The sequence below is a fragment of the Osmerus mordax genome, chromosome 20, assembly GCF_038355195.1.
Source record: "Osmerus mordax isolate fOsmMor3 chromosome 20, fOsmMor3.pri, whole genome shotgun sequence".
Taxonomy (NCBI): domain Eukaryota; kingdom Metazoa; phylum Chordata; class Actinopteri; order Osmeriformes; family Osmeridae; genus Osmerus; species Osmerus mordax.
The window spans coordinates 7,930,203-7,952,122 of NC_090069.1; the positions used below are offsets into that span (position 1 = coordinate 7,930,203).

At 39.6% G+C, this 21,920-nt stretch overlaps 2 protein-coding genes across 2 annotated transcripts in view; both read right to left on the reverse strand.

Moving 5' to 3' along the window:
* Positions 1-18,935, reverse strand: part of cdc42se2 (CDC42 small effector 2) — a 71,620-nt gene extending 52,685 nt beyond the window's left edge. The window contains exon 1 of the mRNA XM_067258762.1: positions 18,879-18,935. The gene's annotated coding sequence lies outside the window, so the exon portion shown is untranslated. The remainder of the gene's footprint in view (positions 1-18,878) is intronic.
* A 1,023-nt stretch (positions 18,936-19,958) lies between these two features.
* On the reverse strand, positions 19,959-21,917 carry lyrm7 (LYR motif containing 7). Its single transcript, XM_067258416.1, has 5 exons — positions 21,871-21,917; positions 21,532-21,604; positions 21,102-21,172; positions 20,784-20,865; positions 19,959-20,684 (listed from the first exon to the last, which is right to left on the reverse strand). The coding sequence occupies exons 1-5, from the start codon at positions 21,886-21,888 to the stop codon at positions 20,614-20,616; spliced, it is 315 nt and encodes a 104-aa protein (XP_067114517.1). The 5' UTR covers positions 21,889-21,917; the 3' UTR covers positions 19,959-20,613.
* Between the last annotated feature and the right edge of the window lie 3 nt (positions 21,918-21,920).

Here is a 21,920-nt window from a genome sequence, read left to right on the forward strand (position 1 = left end):
TCAAATTAGACAGTTGGGCATGGTGTCCATGAAACGGCCTGACAGCCAAAAAGATCCAGTCCAACTTGGTCAAAGTATTAAAATGGTTGAAGGTTTTGCTTGCTGGGGTGTCATTGACCCTAAAACTGTCAATAATGGTACAGTTAAACTGCAAACGGACTGAACTTGACTCAATTATTGTTTGGATGTCAAACAACCGAAGCTGACTAAAGTGTGATGACGCAAATAGGGCTACTTGCCTAATCTCTATAAAGCTGATGTTAAGTGGATCTGTGTACTAGGCTGACCAATTTAATTGTAACAATACTTCACACAGACCTTCCATACGCCATGTAAACATAAAAATGTTTGTAAACCAACACATATCTATGGTATTGCATTCCCCCTTCAGCATCATAATGAAAAACATCTCCCAGAATTCAAGCTACACCTGTTAGTATGGGAATGTTTTGATGTGCAACTAAATGCTTTACTTGAAATGCTGAGGGAGAAAGAGAGGTAAAATCCTGACACAATTTAGTGGTGAATTGTCATTCCAATCCTCAAGAAAATAAAGACATCCTGGAGAATGCCCTCATTGTACCCTCCGGGAAACAAAAACAGAGGAAAAGGCACAAAGGTTCATCGTTTGGATCTTAATGGAAAAACTCACACACAAGCTCTTAAAGGGTTAGAGGGCAGGAGGCGTTCCTTACTTTCTCCCTTTCAGTGTCTGACTGAGCTATAGCACAATTCCATTTTCCTTGGAAACGATGGATGAGACAGGGTGCACAAGCATCTACACACAAATTATACATGCACAATACACACACCACATACACACCTCTCCATTAGTTATGAACCCCTAAAGAAACCAGGAAGGAAGACAATGACTTCTGCATTGTGTGTTGCTCTAAAGGAACAACCCACAGGCACACAAACACAAAACCCTCTTCTACTTCAGCTCCTATTCCATGCAGAGCATCATCACTTATCCTGAGATACAAAGGAAAGAAAAAAGGAAGACAAGAGAGAAGTATGTTTGTAGCCCGAGGGTCAAAGCAGTAGCATCTGAATGCTGTTGGACAAGGGACTGGTGGCCATGAAGTACATTTGAAAGCAATAACGAAAAGGTTTGCTTTGAATGGTAGCAGTATAAACAGCCTTCGAGGTATGCTTGTACAAGTCTGACCAGAGACATTAATTCACTTTTCAACCTCAAACCATCCAATCTGAGGACATATGGAAAGAGCATGCCTGGGTGAAGTTCACTGGACAGATGGAGACCCAGTTTCCATTGATATTGTTCTTATTCAGTATGAGTGGGAAGTGGACACATACATGCATCAGTGTACTGTGACAGTGGCTGAGAGTGCCAACAACTGTGTGTGTGTGTGTGTGTGTGTGTGTGTGTGTGTGTGTGTGTGTGTGTGTGTGTGTGTGTGTGTGTGGTGGTGGTGGAGGGGGTCTGTCTTTGTAGACTTCTCACCCCAGGAGGCCTCTTGTCCATTCAGTGACGGATCAACGGGCGGGTGGTATTCACTCATTCCCTAACTTCCCCTTCCTCCCACTCTAAAGATCGCCATGTCCCCCAAAAACTCATTCAGCATTTCTTTCTAGCCTCGTGAAAAGGCAGGGTAAGTGAGAGTTTATTGACACAAATCAAATGCTACCCTTAGAGGTCAGTGTGCTATCATGAGGGATTGAAGATTTCTAAGCTATTCACACCCTTCTGACCAACCTATGAGCACATAAACACACTGCAAACCAAAAAGCTTCTAATTCCCTAACGATAAGAGATCAAGATTTCCTCACCACAAATAAATGGGGTTTATATAAGACTTGGTTCTGTCATACCACATAAGCAATACCCCAGTCCAACATGCCCACCTTACGTAAGTTTGTACACTGAAGGAAAACACTCAATCCTGCTTCAAGTTGGTTAAATGTCGCTCTGAATAAAAAAAAAAAGAGATAATCCTCTTCAAATAACCATGTAAGAGCATTAAAACTCAATTTTGCATTGTTGATTCTTTCCATCTTATTTTGCCAGAATGGTTACGAAACTACAAAAAGGTTAACTGTGTTGTACTTTTGAGAAGCTTCCTCTCAATTCCTTTGCACTAGGCTAAACCTTGTTGCAAAGGCATTAGATGGTTGGTTGTCCCATACTTGGGTTTCAGACACAGTGTAAAGTTTTAGAAAGGAAGGTTAGAGGGACACATGACCCAACCATGGGTTACAGTCAAGATGAGTGAATCAGTATTAGATATTGTTTATCAATCAAATTGATTTACCAAGTTAGACAAAGTGTCAGTCCTATATAACTATTGTTTAATTTTTAATCTTAAACTATTGTATCTAGAGATGCTCCGATCAGGTTTTTTGGTGCCGATCACTGAAATCAGTATCTGCCGATCCAATAATACCGATCACCGATCAGTGTCGACTCCCTAACCGCTCAGCCATCTGACCCCCTGAATTGACAACCATCCGTTTTATTGCAGGGAACGTGCAACATTCCGGTGTTGAAGCTCTCTCGCTTATTCTAAAATGTGTAAATAATAATAAATATTTAAATAATAATAAAAATATTAATCTTTAAATAAAAATCACAACAATAGAATCACATGTGCAACATTCCACTCTCTAGAGGCTCTCAAGAGAACTTGGAGCTTATACAGTAACTTTCCTGTGGAAAAATAATAATACAAACTTAACTGCAACATAAACAGGCTATAGCCAAATATCCAATATGTTTCAAGTCAGTCAGTTTCAAGTCGATTAGTCTGCATTTAGGAGGAGATAACATACAGAATAAAGATTGAAGGTGCACAGGAAGTCAGCAATTAAACAAAAAAACTAAACATGTATATCTATCTGTATAGTGTCTCACTCACTCTCACATCCTTTACTCACTCTCTCACTTCACGCACGCACTCACTCACTCGGAGGGGGCATACTAGAGTATTCAAACCTTACTTCTGATTAAGCAGCATCACTGGAAGATTTGCCTTGATAAATATAAGCATATCAGCATTTTTAGGAGTCAACCTGTTCCTCTTCTCATCTAAAATATGTCCTGCTGTGCTGAAAAGTTGCTCGCTATCTACACTTGTACAAGGTGCGGAGAGGAAGACTCGTGCTGCTTGTGCGAGAGCAGGAAAGAGGTCTTTATTGGCCTTCCAAAAAGCAGTGGCTGTCCGTGACTGTTTTCGTTCGAATGCGTCTCACAGAGTAACGTCGCACATGTGCGATTCTGAAAATTCCAACCGACTATTTTCCGATAGGCAAAAACTATGACAAACGCTATAGTATGGCTTCACAATTTTCAATTAGAGGCTAACAAGTAACACTAGCAGGTCGTAGCATTGCTACGAGTGTTATGCTAGGTTGCTAGGTAATGGAAGCTAACTAAAGCTAGCTAGCTTCCGTTTTGGAAAACAAACTCTGGTGGAAGCGTCGGAAATATTTAGAACTCAAGCATCTAAAGGTTAAAGAATCATTTCTTACCATTGGCGGCCTGAAATGCCTATCTAACGTTTTATTGAAACGTCTCTGATAGTAGTTCTCCAGATGTTATGTCATCTGATCGGCCATGTTTGATCGGCCGTTTTGAGAACGCCGATCAAAACCGATAATGGGAATATCTGCCGATATGGATCGGCGCCGATCAGATCGGAGCATCCCTAATTGTACCATTTTTTACCTTATCACTCAGACTGTATAGCACATTTGAAAAAAAGTTACTAAATCCAAGAAATATTAAACAAAGAAATCCATCTAACAATTAAAAAAAGAATTTCATAGTGCCCTGGGAATGCGGATCAGACTGTAGTTCTCATTACTCACTACAAGGGCCCATTGACGAGCAGGTGCACTTTTGACCCTTTCAGATACAACAATGGCACATTGAGCCTATACTTTTGTAGTCAAACACACAATGTAGCCTAAAAGAAATACAGTCAATATTAAAGTACTTCAAATATAATTTCAACTATTTCATTAAATGTTCTGAATTGTACTCTATATAAAGACATGGTATTGCTGGGGATTCCACAAATTAAAACTTATCTGGCATGTTCTGGACTTTTGCTCCAGTAAAGACAACAAACCACTGGGAAGAGGCCCCGGGGAAGACCCAGGACACGCTGGAGGGACTATGTCTCTCGGCTGGCCGTGGGACGCCTCGGGGTCCCCCAGGAAGAGCTGGTGAAAGTGGCCGGGGAGAGGAAAGTCTGGGCCTCCCTGCTTAGGTTGCTACCCCCGCGACCCGACCCCCGGACAAGCGGAAAATGATGGATGGATGGAAAGACAACAAATAATCAATAAAACAATCAACCAAACAGTGTTTGAACCAAGTGTTTTTGGAACAACTCCATACTGTTGCGGTACAGCTTTTCCCGTAGTCCATTCCTCTGCTAGGCTATGGGAGAATCCTCTTATGTCATCCATCAACAACCTAACACTTCACTGATCCCATTAGTGAATAACAAGGGATTTAAAGATCCTGTAAAGTGGACCTGGAAACGAGTTTTAAGTTCTCCACACCACAGAATAATGTGTTATTAACTACCCATCCAAATTCGAATGAAAAAATAACACCGACAAGTATGTTAAATTAGGCTTTGAAATCCTCCGACCCAGATAATGGACGCTATGTCAAGCCGAACAAAACCGTATAGAATTAGAATTTATTTGTTCAATGAGTGAAACATACAGATGCATATAAATTAAATGTTCCCCTGAGCTGTAACAGTAAAAATGGACACCAGAGACAGCAGACAGTGAGCTCTCCAACTAAGCTACTTCTAACACATTAGCTACCATATCACCAAAATACCATCATTCTACACCGAGTAGCCTAAAATCAATTTAGCGGTTTGCACTAACTCATAGCAGAGATACCTCTGGAAAAGTTATCTAGTATAATTATAACAAGCACACAGAACTGAGTGATGAACTGCTGGCGGCGGTGGATGGTCCAGGTGCGACCGGAGGATGAACGGCCGGAGGGGCGATGCTCGGTACGGCTCCGCCCTGCAAGATAAACCGTGTGTTGGTGAACCCCGTCTGTCTCTGGTCCATGTTAAAACTGCCGTGAAATGGTCAGTGCAGAGGCGGCTGTTGGAGTTTATCCGAAGCTTTCCATGAGCGTGGCTCTTCACAAAATCTATCCACCTATTTTTCCTTTCATTATCAATAGGGAACTTAAATGGCGTTGCAGCGCAGCTGGATTTCTTGCATCCAGGGAAGATGCAGTTGTTGGTGGTGGGAGACATCCTGAAGCTAGCTAGCTAGCTGATGTAGGCTACAATAACAGTACAGCAGGAGGAGCCATTCAGTGATCTGGCTTAGATAGGGCGAAATGACGTAGATAGGGCATTTTTTGGCTCCGGCCATTAAAACCTGATCTGAAAACGGAAGAGAAACTGTTCTTCGGTTTAACTCCACATTTCAGTGTGACAAAGTCTTAGCGCTTTGCACATGCTTTCAGGAACTCATTTCACACGTATATAATGTACTTAGAAGCAAAACATGGAATTTACTTTACAGGATCTTTAAGAACACAAATTAAGAGTTTGCGTGAGATACGCTGAACTCCCCATACTGCATCTGTGCCCCCCATACTGCATCTGTGCTCCCCATACTGCATCTGTGCCAATAAGTCTCAGGATTGAACTCAGTGTTATGCAGAATAGCAGATCAGCAAAAAATATGACAACTTTATCTTGAGATGAAATTAAAGTATGTATAAAGGGATTGGGAGTATGAGGGAGGGGTCACATCTTTGTTAATTAGAAATAGTGGCCACAAGCCACATTCCTGCTGATAATCTTGTTTGGATCAAAAATGGTCACAAAAATGCATAGGGACAGCATCAACTCTGAGATTACTTTAAAAAAGCCATTACTGTAGTATCTAATTCAAATTTAGGATGTAGCCTACATCAACAATAAGTCTGCAGTGTTCAAAGAAAGCAATAATAAAGAGAAATAGGCTCAAATGACTGGATGTAGTATACAGCCAAGATCTGTCAACTTGATCGGTCAGTTCCATTCCTACTGTCGATTCTAAATCTTCATCACTACCCTTTCAGAACAGTAGCATCTCCCTGCACATTTTGCAGACACAGCATTTTTCAAATGTCCAACCAAGACAGACAGTCCAGGGCTTAGGTTGACCATATGGTGCTCTGGTAATCTAAAATAATCTTTGGTAAAGACGACAAAAAGTTGTGATACGTCACTTATGTAACTGCAAGGACTGAGTAACTGCTGGCCATTTGATTTTATCTCTGCAAAATGTAGGTAGTCCATTCCTTCATTCTGATGCAAGCACATCTGCTTGGGTTTGAGTAAAACACAATTGGTACTTCTGAACCACTCACGTTCTCATGAGTAGTAAAACAGGCTGTTGCCTAATTCAAAATTAAGTAAAATTCAAGTAGGTAAAAGTCATGTCTTGGCGTTGCCTTCTCAGCGTGAGAAATACAATGTGTGACGTGAGAGCGTATGAACTGGTTGAAATGCGCGTCTCACGGCCAATGCGTGAGAGTTGGCAGCCCTGTAATGGAACACATCAAGCATTAGTTGCTCTACACTGTAGTGTACAGGATGCTGTCTTCTCCATTGGGGTGTGCCATGAGCGGAGAGTGGACTAATTACTACCTAGCCCATGTGATAGATGTTGGACCGAAGTTCATACTTTGGCACCAGTTAAGCCTAAAACAAGTACAGCATCTACATTAATTTAGTTGGTTGATGACAAACCCTTGAGGGATGTTCTGACAATAGGCTTTAAAGGAATACCTCATAATTTAACCTTTGCCAGTCAGCATTTGGAGTCATAAACTACATATCCAACTGACAAAATAGCTGAGAACAAGGGAAATATCAATGTGCAACTATAAACATAATTTGGCAATTATACAGTACCTTATTAAAATTACATCTCAAACTTAAAGAACCTCTATAAAAGGGCCCTGAGAGTAAGCTCATCTCCCCCGAGTCATCAGTGACGATGATGTTATGCTCAAGAACAAGTTAGTCTTTCATTTCAGCTGAATCACAAGACATCCCAGTATCAGCCCAGCTCCATCTCTCCTTCACACACACAAACAACTCATCCCAGAATATACTATGTTTCTTAGAACATAGACTGAGGTAAACATAAAATAAGTCCTACTACAGTGATTATCTCACTGAGAGAGAGAGAACCTTTCTTCTTCTGTCATCTTAACATGCACTTGTCTGTTACTTTTCTACAGTCCCCAACTTACTATGCTACTTTTGTTTTGCCATATTATTATTGTTAAGACTCCTTGTTAATTGTTATGATATATATGTTAAAATGTCCGTTAAATATGGACGGCTTTGGCAATAATGCTCAACCCGAACTGTCGAGAGAGAGAGAGAGAGAGAGAGAGAGAGAGAGAGAGAGAGAGAGAGAGAGAGAGAGAGAGAGAGAGAGAGAGAGAGAGAGAGAGAGAGAGAGAGAGAGAGAGAGAGAGAGAACGCTCCCATACATGCACTGCACCCTGGAAACTAAGTTACGCTGGTGTCATCTTCAGTAACGAATGGCATGCAAGCTGAGCAAGTAAACCTCCATTTCAGAACAACCTTTGTCCTCTACATGGGAAACAAACCTGACAAATTTACAGCAATGGGTGATTATTTTTCCTCACCAACCACCTTTGCCACTGTTTGTGTGTCAATTTCCCACAGTAAGAATTGATTGCATGTACCACGGCGCAGCAGTTTGTAATTGAATCTGTGAGGGGGAGAACATGCAATCAGATTTCATTAAAATTGCCTGCAAGAACTGAAAGTTCTGTCTCAATATAAAAATGCCTGGCCAGTAAATGCTCCCAAGTTTAAATGTTCTGACCTTTGCAACAGTGAATTTTATAACCACAGCACCTTGTGGCCTTAGATTGAGAATGGAGATTAACCAAGCTCTCATTTTAGGTTCAGGCTAGTTTCGAACAATATAGCCGGACCAAATCTTTGAAGTAAAACCCACTCCTTCCCAGCAGTTTTAAACTCACGTTGACAAATGAGAAACAGCATTCCATCCCAGGCCAGAAAGAAGATTTGAGGGGCTTGGATTTTGCGATTAGTCTCACTCAAAACACGGCAATGTCACTTGGGGCGTTTTAATTTAAAAAGCTGTTTGGGTTATCTGCAGATTCAGCCTGTTTGTCCTCAAAGGCTGACCTTCATTAAGTGAAGAATGCACTGCCATGGCAACTAGAGGCAGGGGATGATTTCTGTGTCAGTGGCTCGTGGGTTTAAGTAGAGGGAGTAACTGAGGAAGATATGTCTGTCATCAATAAACTGCTTCCAATCTAACTACACACTCGTGGTTTGTTGGAACGCCTTCAAGATCAACAATAAGATGTTTCACTATAAGCAGTTTGACATTCAAGCTAGCCAATAAGGTTGTGGCCAGGGGCTCAGCCACACCAGGCTTCAACATGTATAAACAAAGGAGTCACGATCAAAAGTTAGAGGTTTAAAGGTGCTGTAAAGCAAAGTCCATGATTTGCTTCTCAGGACATTATATACGTGTGCAATGAGTTGCTGAAAGCATGTGCAAAGCGCAAAAACTTTGTCGCACTGAAATGTGGAGTTAGACCGTTGAACAGTTTCTCACCCGTTTTTAGCTCAGGTTTTGTGTAGCTAGTATTTTGTATAGTAGCTATATCTGTCACAGCCACCTATCTACGTCAGATCACAGACGGTTTATAACCTGCATTCTGTTACTCAGCTGGTAAGATGCAAAGACAAAGTAATTAACACATAAAACACTCAAAGACTGCAGGTAGGTCTGTTCTGATATCTGCAATTGATTTAGCTAGTTGTTGCTGTTGTTGCTAAATTCAATAAATTCGAGGGAGCGGCATGCTCCCCCAGTATCAAGCAGAGAAGACTGATTTCAAAGCCTAATTTGACATACTTGTCAGTGTTTTTTTTCATTCGAATTTGGATGGGTAGTTAACAACACATTCTTCTGTGGTGTGATGAACTGAAAATGAGTTTTCAGTTCTGCTTTACAGCCACTGTAAACATAGCCACACAGGCTATGTTGGAAATGCATTGTTAATACAATATATTGGATTTGTACTGTACGAGGGTCCAGTAGTAGATAGATTTTTTCTTGATTCTGACTAAATTAAATTGCTGCAGGTTTCTTTCAAGATGCTGATTAGACAGCATGATTATTGCACAGGTGTGCCTTAGACTGGCCACAATAAAAGGCCACTCTAAAATGTGCAGTTTTACTGAATTGGGGGGTCCGAAAACCAGTCAGTTAGGGTTAGGGTCAGGGTTAGCTAACCCTAACCATCGAGCTAACCCTCGACCTGACCCGCAGTCAGGTTGAGACCCCGACCTGATGAGGATGACCCAATGAGGACGATGAGGATGACGAGCATGCAGATGAGCTTCCCTGAGACGGTTTCTGACAGTTTGTGCAGAAATTAACACCCTGACCTTGTGTACATAGAAAAAGTCTTAGATCTTTGAGTTCAGCTCATGGAAAATGGGGGCGTTGCGTTTCTAATTTTGTTCAATGTAATTCACATCATCGCAATTTATTCATATTTTTATATAATTCACAACTTTTGAAACAGAGCGGGCTATCTGTTGATATAACAGTTAAATGCCAAACTGTAGGTAAGTGTAAACTGTAGCTGGTGCTTTAGTCAGAAGAATAAGAATAAGACTTTATTTATATAGCACATCAATAAAAACAATAAACTGCAAATGTTTATTCCTCGACAGGTCTGCAAACGCCTTTTTAAACCGAGATTTGTTAAAACATTTGTTAACCGAGACCGTAGGTCGAGGTTTACAAACAAATCGTTTTAACAAATCGAGGCGACAAAGCGTTTGCTGACCTGTCGAGGAGTAAACATTTGGTTTCTTATATACTACAAGAATACGTGGGAAGATCCCAAATCAAACACGTCAAATCTGGAGCAGACGCCATGTTGTCAGAGCAATCAGCTGCACTTGCACTGGTGACGTCACTACATCTCCAAGGCAACATATCAACAACATCAATTTGTCTTCTGTCTGCTTCAGATACTTCTTTAACCCTTGTGCTGCCTTCGGGTCACATGAACCAAAGGTTCACAACGAACCATCGTTGTGTTTACCCAATACAAAATAAATAGCATTTTGTTTTAACCTTCGCAATGTGGGGGGTCTGAGACAGCCCGACGGTTAAAAGAAAATGCTTCACTTTGTTTTTGTATGCGGTAAAGTTGTCGCAATATGACGGTGGGTCACAATGACTGATGGGTCAGAATGACCTGAAGATAACACAAGGGTTAAAACGGGAAGCGATTGCGGGGCTTTTGCGGACCTGTGCAAAAACCATATTTGGTTGTTTTAGGGTTTTTTAGGCTACTTTGTTGCGGAGCAGACGCCACGTTGTCAATTGCTACATCTCCAAGGCAAACCGCTTGTTGCTAGGTCCGTAAAAACGTTTATTTACCTCTGCGAACTTTCAGGAGGTATATAAACTTTTGAGAACGTCTTCTGGACCAATAAGAACAGCGTATTGGTCCAATTATTACATTAGTATATAAGAAACAATAATAATAAAAACAATAATACAAGTGATAAAAGTAATAAAAACTAGAGAGGGTACAATTTCTGGGGAAATTGTAGGGTTTGCTTGCTTGCGTCGGTTGCACAGGGGTCCGTTTTATAATGACATTTTTACAACTGATATTTCTGTATATTTTATATAAAAATGCATAGGGCCTACTTATTTATAAAGATTACATAGATTTAAAAGCATCTTTTTTTTGCTGCTCATTTACAACTCAAAATACGAGTGAAGTGTAGAATGACATATGATGTCTTCTCATAGCTAAATCAAAACGAAGAAATTTGGCAGACCGGTGTAAAAATGGATCTAATCTCTATGACTTAAACGTCCTTTTAAGTTTTCCCTTGTCGTGATATTTTCAGGCATTTAGCCTACTCATATTGCATTCATTCATTAATAAAGAACCCCCTTTGAAGTTTATTCTACGACGTTACCGGCTGTAGAAGATGGAATCGCGATTCAAACAGTACCATCTGCTAACTATGCCCCCAAAAACGTAAATAAGCTTGACATTTATTTAGTGGAAAATCGCTCATTCATTAAAAGCTCACTGGTAGCGATCATTGTCAGTAACAACGCAAAATGCGATATACAGTTAGGTCCATAAATATTTGGACATTGACACAATTTATCATTTTGGCTCTGTATACCACCACAATGGATTTGAAATGAAACAATCAAGATGTGCTTTAAGTGCAGACTTTCAGCTTTAATTTCAGGGTATTTACATCCAAAGCAGGTGAACGGTGTAGGAATTACAACACATTTGATATGTGGCCCCCCCCTTTTTAAGGGACCAAAAGTAATTGGACAATTGGCTGCTCAGCTGTTCCATGGCCAGGTGTATGTTATTCCCTCATAAAGGGAGTTCGTTATTTCATTGACAAGGAGCAGATAAAAGGTCTAGAGTTAATTTCAAGTATGGTATTTGTGTTTGGAATCTGTTGCTGTCAACTCTCAATATGAAGTCCAAAGAGCTGTCACCATCAGTGAAGCAAGCCATCGTTAGGCTGAAAAATCAAAACAAACCTATCAGAGAGATAGCAAAAACATTAGGTGTGGCCAAATCAACTGTTTGGTACATTCTTAAAAAGAAAGAACGCACTGGTGCTCGTGACGGTCAGCTATGACAGTCTTGAGCCTCGATTTTTGCAGATTTCTGTGAAACTTGCTAAAATAAAAACGATCTAGCTAGATTATGTACACTTTAAGCTCAATGTACATACCTTGTTTGGCCAATTTGGTCGATTGTGGAAAAAAAGTCGAACCGTTTTTAGTTATGGAGAGCCATCGCGCTAGCTCGATTATACGAGAGAATAACAGAAATGTATCTAGAATCCACACCTCAAACAAGATAACCTAGACGCAAAACTGTACGTCCAATCCAAAATATAAGGATATTTTCCGAGACCCAATACTCTGCCGAAACCAGAGATATTCTTTATTTGTCTGTGCAGTCAGAAATATGACTCTACCTGCAGTTTCAAAAACGTGTTCCTTCTGCTTTCCTGGTGTGTTTGTTTGGTTGCCACGGCGATGGAGCAGCTGTGATCGCTAACGAGCTGGGCAGGGAGAATAACTAATGTAGCTAGAATCCACACCTCAAACAAGTTAACCTAGACGCAAAACTATACGTCCAATCCCAAAAATAAGGATATTTTCCGAGACCCAAGACTCTGCCGAAACCAGAGATGTCCTTTATATGTCTGTGCGGTCAGAAATACGACTCTACCGGCAGTTTCAAAATCTTGTTCCTTTCGCTTTGTATGACGAATTTTACCCACCTCTCCATTGAAGTTAGTGAGAGAATTTGAAAGGCTGCTCTCGCTTCAAGGCTCATAGCTGAAAATCTGTAAATGTGAGCTCTTTCGTAGTTACATTGGCTTAAAGAGGACAATGTTTCCTACATTTTAAGGTATAACTTGTTTCTGTAAGTTAAACTATATGAACGTTAGAGGAATTTGTTTGACAATTTAGTTGAATTTCAGAAAAAGAGCTGCCAGCAGAGTGTGCCACTCTGCTTGCTGCTCATTCATAAAACTCAAGAAGGAGCAAACATTTTAATGTATTTCAAACTGTCATAATTCAAAATTGGCTGAATATTTGAAAAAGCTGAATCATTTGGGAATAGCTGAATGTCTTGTGAACATTTTAAAGGTTGAATGGTGTCTCTAGCTGAAAGTATGCTGAAGTAGTTACGTTTGAAAGAGGAGGAAGCTTGTTAATGATTTGAAAGGATTTACCATTACTTTTAATGGGAGAATAATTTGCACAAAAACCTTAATGTCTTAAAAAGTGTAAAAGTGAGAAATACCAAAAGTCATAGCCAACATCTCCTGAAGGAGCTGAACGTTTTGATACAGAAATTGTAGGAATCGGTGAAAGTATGCAGGACTAGTTAAAGGCCAAAAAACGGCGGAAGAACTAAGAAGTTGAAAAACAATAGTGAGAATGCTGAACAGCAGGAAAACAATAGTGAGAATGCTTAACAGCATTCTCACAATAATAATAATATATATGTGAGAGAACAAAGGTTGTGCCCTTGCCGAAGGCAAAGCACACCCAATAAATAACATAAAAATAAAAATGGAACAAAACAAAATACAAGCCGCAGTCTTTGCGGGAATCAAAAGCACATATAAGCCGTAGTCTTTGCGGTGTCTCGAGTCCATCTAACGCCTGGGACACACTGGCTGCAAAGCGCCTGGATGCGCCGCGATCGGCTACAACTGAGCAAAAGCTGTTCACACCAGACGCGCATTTCTCCGAACTGGTCACCAAGCCTTTCAGCTACTCTGAGCTTTCCTTTTTCACTGACATGATACATAAACATGGCACAGGCTAGGCTATATTTAGGAAACGTGTTATTCCAACAGCCGCCCCAACAGCATCCCAACATTGATCCTTCTCTATGTTGTTCTGTACGTAAAATTGGTGCTACGTAAAACTCCCTGTGCTTTTCAACTTCGAGAATTAATTTGATGTCGTCCATCTCCTTGAATTTCTCGCTTATTTTAGAAATCGATTTGGGGGTTCTCTCTCGGTAGGCTATATCTGCACGCGTGTGTGTTGTGTGCAATTCGTTTCTCTCAAACAAACAAAACAACTACGGGCATGCTAGCTCAAAAGATAAATACGTTTATTTTCATTCGTTTTCATCAGGGTAACCACATGTAAAGGCCGTTTGTTACCAACATTGTGTAATTATAAAGTTTACTTTCAAATGTTCACCATAGTCTACAATTAATGGAGTAAAATCTTAATAACATGTTTTTTTTATTCAAATATATCAACTAATATGGTGTATTTCATCATCCTGCAGCTGATTTCGCAAGCGTCTCGCGAAAAAACGAGCTGCCGAAACGATCTGACGACCCGAGCTGCCTTTGCAGTTTCCAAAACATACAAACCAGACTAGCCGCACTATCTGCGGTCTCTCGAATCCGTCTTGGACCCGAGCTGCCTTTGCAGTTTCCAAAACATATAACAAACCAGACTAGCCACACTATCTGCGGTCTATCGAATCCATCTTGTAGTCAAGCTGCCTTTGCAGTTTCCAAAACATATAACAAAAAGAAGTAGCTTGCTAGCTAACCATTGCAAAGTTGGCTAGGTTTGAGCCATGAGGAGGCTCACTCCCCCACTGAATTGCATAGTAAACAAACCAGACGTGTAACAAAAAAAAAAATGTATGTCTGACTGCACAGAATAACAATATGAGTCCAATGTAATGTTTATGTTACATAAATAAATTAAAAACTGTATTTTGAACTCAAATTAATGCCCCAACAAATGGCATGGGTAAATGTGTGATTTTGGTGGTAGGTTATGTGCTGTTCCACAATGGAAAGCCATATGTGCCAAAACCTGTAATTTAGCGTTTGCGTTAAGACAACATATTTGGCTGTCTTAGGATAACAGAAATTGTCTTCTAAATACGTGCCGTTACCTATCAAAATCCGTCCGAGAGTGGTAGAGTAGACGCAGCGGTACGGATTGCCTTCTATTGAAAAGAAGACTATAAATGTTTCGAAAATGAATATATCGTGATATATACCATTACCACATTACAATGGAGTCAGGCGAATTGCTTGCGTGGTGCATTGTGGGAAGCGATGCGACGCGATTCAAGTTGAGATTTTCTCGACTTTATGCAAATGAGGAGCGAGGGATGACAAACATTATTTTCTGTTGTATGAACTCTAAAGGAGTGGATACATTCCAAAGAAAGGAGGTCCTTGGCTTAGAAGCTTTGCCAAAATATAGAAAATCTATGTATTCACATCTATATAAGCAATATCCAAAGGGCATCCTGGAGTCATGACTCCTTTGATCCTACAACAGAGGAAAATTGCTTGTCACCTTGGGCCCTTTTGCTTTGATTTGTCCAGGGAAACCTTTGGAGGCCCTCAATCCAATTAGTCCACTCATTCCCAGCAAGGCCTGTTTGAGGGGTTAGGATGAGGTCTGCCTGGATTTGTCTGAGGATTTGATACTGGCCTTATGGCCTGGTGTTTGGAGTAGGCCGACAGGTTAGAGTATACTATCCCAAGCAAATTTGTCAAGATCAGCTCAGACTATGTTATGACAATGGTTTCTACAAATCCTAAACAACCTAAGAGGATATACTTTAAATGTTGGCATTCTCTAGGAACACCTCTGTTTGACAAGGGGTTTGTAGGAACACTTCAGTTTGACAAGAGGTTTCTAAGTCTAAGTCTTTAATCTCCTTATATTATCCTATTATCTATCATTAATTCCTCCAGACAGTCTTTAGAATGGCCACAATCTAACTTTAAAAATCTGGCACAAAATAAATAAAGAGTTTGTCCTCACTCTTCAAACATGTTAGAATTTATGTAGACTTGAATTTTTTTAAACTAATGGACGGATTTCAGATCTGTCTCCCATCCTCATTATGACCAATACCTCCGGCTTCAACTTGTCCATCACATTGCAAAACATTTCATTACAATGCCAATAAGACTGCCACGGCAATAGCCACTGAAATCCAGTAGAACTCATCCAACAACATTTCCAAAGCGGTCATAAATCCACTAATTGCATCCTGACCTTCAGCAAAAGGGCAAGCAAGTCTGCACAGGTATCCCCAGTCCCAACCTTTGACTGGCATGTGGGATAGGAAGGATCAGAAGCAGATCACTTTGCTGATGATGTAACACTCAGTGGGCCTGCTGATTAAAGTTTAAAGCCATGCTGGTGTGGGAAAAAAAACACTTGGCTTCGTCCAGATAGGCTAACAGAAATTGTGCAGGGTTTCCTTCAGGATTTATCCACTCTGTAATATGTTCCCCCAAACCTTTGATTGCTTCCTACCATCTCCTAAAAGTCTATGAAATGTAATAAATAAATAAAATAAAAAATAAACCATATTTACAGATACATAATTCGGTTATGAAAGCTTCTCCTTTAAGACATTTGAATGTATTCAACATACTCATGTTGAGCATTTGTTATGAACACAAAATGCTTTACAAATACAGAAAAATCTTCTATAACGAAATATTTTTTTGTTTTACCCCCACTTTTTCAAAATGTACCAGCGCATTACATGTCTGGCTCATCCACAATTTCAGTTTATTTGGTTGCTTCTATGCTTCACAGCCGCTCAATCTCTTTGGCGGCAGATCTCACTCTCACTCATTTGAGTCTTAATAAAAATACAAATGCACTTTCTATCTAAAATGGAAATGAAAATGGCTTTGAATGAGAATCTCGTTTTTAAAAGACTCAAATGTGCTGTTCAGCAGACACAATTGTAATGTATTAAGCTAAACAGCGCCCCCAGTCAATTGCATTTCCTTTTTCAAGACACCACGTTATTTTAGGGACAAAATTCTATCACGAAAATGCAATCCGTCAGACCTCTCATCAAGGCAGGTCTTCAGTTAAAACGTCACATTTTCTCTGTAGACCAGAGACAACCTACCCAAACTTGACTTTCGCGGTCATTGCATGATGTCAAAGTCTGTATTGCTGCATGAAATGTCAAACCGTTATTCCATTTTTATTTTATTATTGTCATAGAACGCCCATATGACATGAGAAAATGCAATTTGCATTATCATTTGAATATTGTCTCAAATAACACTTACATTTACTGAAAATGATCATTTATTTCTGAAATTGCATTATTGTTTGAATATAGTCCCCTATGGGCTTCCATATTGTCCTGTGTAGGCTCAGTAGGTTTATCAACAACATTTGGATGACTTTGTGCTTTTTTTTCCATTATAGACGGGCAGGGTTTGGAATCCTTCACCGCCCTCTGGGTTAAGCGTAAGAGAATTATTGTGACAGCAAGTGTTTCCCCATAAAATGACACTATGATAAACATAGAGACACTTTCTATTCAATTTATTTACTATGTAAAGCATCTGGGAAAATGCAGTGACTTTCGATGTTATTTTCAGATGCCTATTGCCTGCCAACATCAAACTCCCCAGCTACGTAATGAATGCATTCTACACAGAAATCCACATTGTGATATGTGGACTGCGCTATTAGTTGTTCAATCAAAAGGTAAGATACTACAAGGAAAGTAATTCATTAAAGTCCAATTCTTTCATTCCATTGGACAAATAGTGAATGAAGCTGCAAGTCTACAATGATCAGCCTTTGTCATGAAAGAAACATGCTATGGGTAGCCAAAGTATTTCTCAAAGTTAATAGCTTGTGTAGAATGAACCTGTCTGTCAAACTTCTCATTCCAAAAAAAAAAGAAGAAATCCCCAAAAAATTCTCGATTTTGCTGCTTTAAGGTCCTCCACTCCTCTTGGAAACATTTCCAAGAGATGTTAGAACATTTTTTGGAAGGGTGATGCAGAACCCACCAGCCCTAATCAGCACATTTCATTAATAATTTGCTCTAGAGGGCAAAGGGCAAGAGGTCTAGACCTAGAGGTCTAGGGTGAGGGAACTCATACCAGGTGTGAGGATATGTATAACGCAAAGGGCTAAACCCTACAGGGATCAATGGCCCCTGTGGGAGCCATCACTTTCAAAGACAAATAATAAATCACTTAACACTGTAGCTACCTTCCTCCACCCATCTTTAGCAACGCTGTATTCAGGAGGACCCGAGAAGACAATAAGGTTTGAGGGTTCTTTGACTAACACAATGCCTGGAAAGGAAAGAGGGGAGGGGGTATATTTTTGTGTGTGATTGTGTTTAGGGACAGAGCTGAGAGAAATCAAGGCGACAACATCATAGAGAACCGCATTACTGTGCAGAATCTGATACAGGGACAGCAGCCCCACAGCAGTGCCACTGTAAGGACAAAGAAAAGGAACTGCAGCAATTTGAGGAGAGATGGAGTGCTTGCCAATAGCCAGTCGCAGAACAGGGGCTACCCAGGCTATGTGAGAACACATGGATGACTAAACAGAATATAGGCCTAATCGCTGTAGGGGGTTAAGACCTCTTAGTTAACCACAACCCCTTTGTATGAACAGCACAAAGACCAGATCTAATGCCAGATCTAAAGGACCTTATTCTAAAATGTAATACAAAAATATATATAATTTGCAATCAATAATACGTACAAGCTTTCCAATGTTCAATGAAGCCTACTTCAACACAATACAATTCTATTTGGCAGACTTAATTGTGTCACAATTGTGGCAGACCCAGTTTTTGAACTTAATAGGCCTACTGGATTGCCAATGCATCAAGCAATATTAACCTGTTTGGATAAACGCCACCTGGAGAGAAGAAAAATCCACTGACAAAGGCTACACATAGATTGGGTGAACCTGCTGCATGCTACATCAGTGACATAGTGTAGCCTGACAGATGAACACATAGGTACCAGCATGACCTAGGCTTTTCCATTCCAAAATAATGTGTATCTTGCATAAAGCACATCTAATCCAATATAGCCTACCAATAAAGATTTGACATGGGCGGAATTTACTTCATGAAGACGACATATTCAAAGTAACCTTGCTGTTATAAATGAGAAGAAAGCGACCTAAAACACACAACAACAAAAACCAGCACTAATACTATTAAATGACTGAATATAATTATGCAACTCAAGGGCAAGCTATAACTGGCATGATTTAAACTGAATTAATTCAACCACTTTAGAAGATAAGCTGTTGGGCTATAGCATGTAACTATGGATGGGAAGGGTGGCACTATATCATCTTCAATAACAGAACAAAGCTAAACAATTCTTTTTCCATGATATATCGATATCGCTATGTTAGACTGGCATACGCAATGACATCATAGAAATCTTTTTTACCGATCGACCAGATCTTCAGCAACCGGAGTCCCGATGCAGTCCTCCTCACCAATGCGGAAAATGGTTGTTCACCTGTGCAGAGCCTCCGCGCCCGGGTTGTGATTTCTACGTGAAATGTATCATATGCTTTGAAGGACGTAACGTCTACGTAAAACTGAAACACAATGTTGAAAATTGGAAATACATTTGGTCAAATTCCAACACAGGACCCTTGCACAGACACGAGAACAGAGAACGATGTTAATGCCAAGCAAGGGCTGAGTAGCTAAAGGTTTTGACAAGAGAACACTCCCTTTTCAATTATGCCTTAAGGACTTTATGCTTAAACAGCACCACCTCGTGGTGTAGAAATTCAAACTAATTATTTTCTCACATTATGATCATTATGAAATAATAATAATATATTTTTTATATATAACTGGACAGTTGGAAACAGTGAGTAGCTTACCTCAGCCTGCATGTAAATTACAGACAATATTAATATAATCCAGTTTGATACATTCATTTAGATTGAATTATGGCCGTTAAATGACATCTATAGATACAGACTTTATTATTCCCATCATGAAGGGCAATTTATTTGAGAAGCTTGCACCCACACACACACCAACAAATGTATTGGATCTAATGTATGTAATCAAGTGGTGGTGATACAGAACTGTAGGTAATTTGGGTCAATGTTCTGTAGTGTTAGTGTCATTTATTGGTATTTGGCATACTTTTATATATACTGTATATATCACAGTATATATATCAAATGCATTGTGTACATCCTACAGAGCCAGGACCCTCTCAGGTAGATCTAGAAGGAGAAAGAAGTGTGGAAGCACAGGAAGAAGGGAAAGAAAGTTACAGTGATGATGAAGATGAGAGATGCATGGTGGAAGAAGACAGAAGTCATAAAAAGGATGTTGACCCAGGTTTGTGGCCAGCAGATTTGACTGACAGGGACAGGGAGGCATTTGTGAGGGCACTGGCCAGCAGAGATGATAATGATGATGTACACATGCAGACTTGCATGTACAAATCACCAGAAGTAAATACTGTGCTAGTACTTGTATTGAACTACAAGAAGCAAGACAGTTGCAAGCCTTTAATTAGAGTTATGTAAAGCTTTTGATGGGACAGTTAGGTCCCAGAGGGGGCCCAATTGGATTTTTTTACAATATATATACAATTAATGGACAAGGTGAAGGCATACAGAGGGACGTTTTCTGACAAGTTGATAGCTGTCTCGGGTTATACAGAGTTAAATGCCACCTACCAGACAATCAGAAACATCACAAATTTGTATCTGAAATATTGACAATTGAAAATATTTTGAATATGGATATTTTTCTAAACTCCCATTTAAGCCTAGTAATTTTAGAATTGTATAAAAATAAACTTTGGACAGTTCAAGTATTACCTTAGTATTGACCATAACAATATTCCAACATGTAGCAGATGAAAAGAGAGCAGCAACTGTATAATGCACCTTCACTTGTGAGTTTAATAGTCAAATCAATAGCTTGCACAGTTATGTGACTATATCTGACAACAATAACAACACCTAACACATCACATATCGTCCAGTAAAGACTAAATATATTGAAAATAATTTCCATGTTAGTGATAACCTTTTGTCTTTTGACAGTCCAAATTGCTTATCATACACAGGAAATAATGGTCTGGACACATTACAGTAACATTGTAGAGGCATGATCTTTGTACTAGAATGATTATTTTATTATTGTCACGATTTTGTCCTTGGTTGATCACAGTATGGCACATTCTCCAGAAGAAGGCTCTTTCGGGGTCGAAGCTCTACAAGATGAAGTAAATTGGATTAAAAATGAAATGCAAATATTTCCTTTTATATCTTATAGTGCAAGACAAAAATGAAATGGCATGGAATAAACTTACGAATCGTCTCTTGTGATAAATGCTCAGCCTGAATGACATTTAGACGAAGAATACTTTCCACATCGGAGCTCATTTTAATCATCTGAAAGTATGAGGCAAACAGCCCAATGCAGACTAATTAGCTATTGCAAGACACACTGATCGATGTATACACAGACTGATAAAAATGACAGTATGGAGCACCCCACAAGCTATATTTAATCTTTATGACCTGCAATAAGGTGATTTTTTTCTTCTGGTGTACATATTGTCTTTAACTCTCAGCATATGCTACTGTGTTTACCTATCAGTATCACTTGGCATTATTAGCTATTTTACCTTATTTATGTTTTCTTCTGAAGTTTCCTCCTTGTTTTTTCTGTATTCCTCATTTATTTTGAACCTTGCAGCTGTAAGACAAAACAACTTGAATCAACACAAGGTTATGATATTATCATACCTAAACACATAGGCTCAATGTAATACTTTTCATGCAAGGAGGTAGCTATGATGTAGTAGCCTACTACATGTCGTAAGCTACTTAGCCTACAACAACAGACTTTGAATTAGGATATGTAGCATAGTTAGATTTGCTACTGTATATATATATATATATGTTATAGAATATAATTACAGTGTAATATTATTACACTGTAATTACAATAGGATGCATGCAGAAGCAGCCTGACCAAACGTTAGCACCGTAAATGCCAACTAGCCATTTCCCTATGCACAACTAGAGTAGCCTATACCCTGTACTAATTGCTACCTGTCAAAGCTCTATCGTCCTCTTTGAAAACATCCATTCTTGTCCGATGCAAAGCTTTGAACGCTCTCAGTACCTGCACGGAAATAAATAACCATGGAATAGACACAATCTTGAATAGCTACCACCACTTAGCGAAGCAAGTATTCCTTAAACAGCTAACTGTCAGTGTCAACACTATGCAGTACTAGTACGGCAGATACCACAACACTGATTTAAGCAGGAACAGAGATTAATTCTCATGTTTTATATTATATATTTCACATGGACATAGGAAAGCAATAATGTATTTTAAAACAAACAACAACAACATCAACAACAAAACTAAAACCTACAACTCACCTTCAACCGAGTCCCCATGTTAACATCAGAATGTGTTGTACCGGACTTCC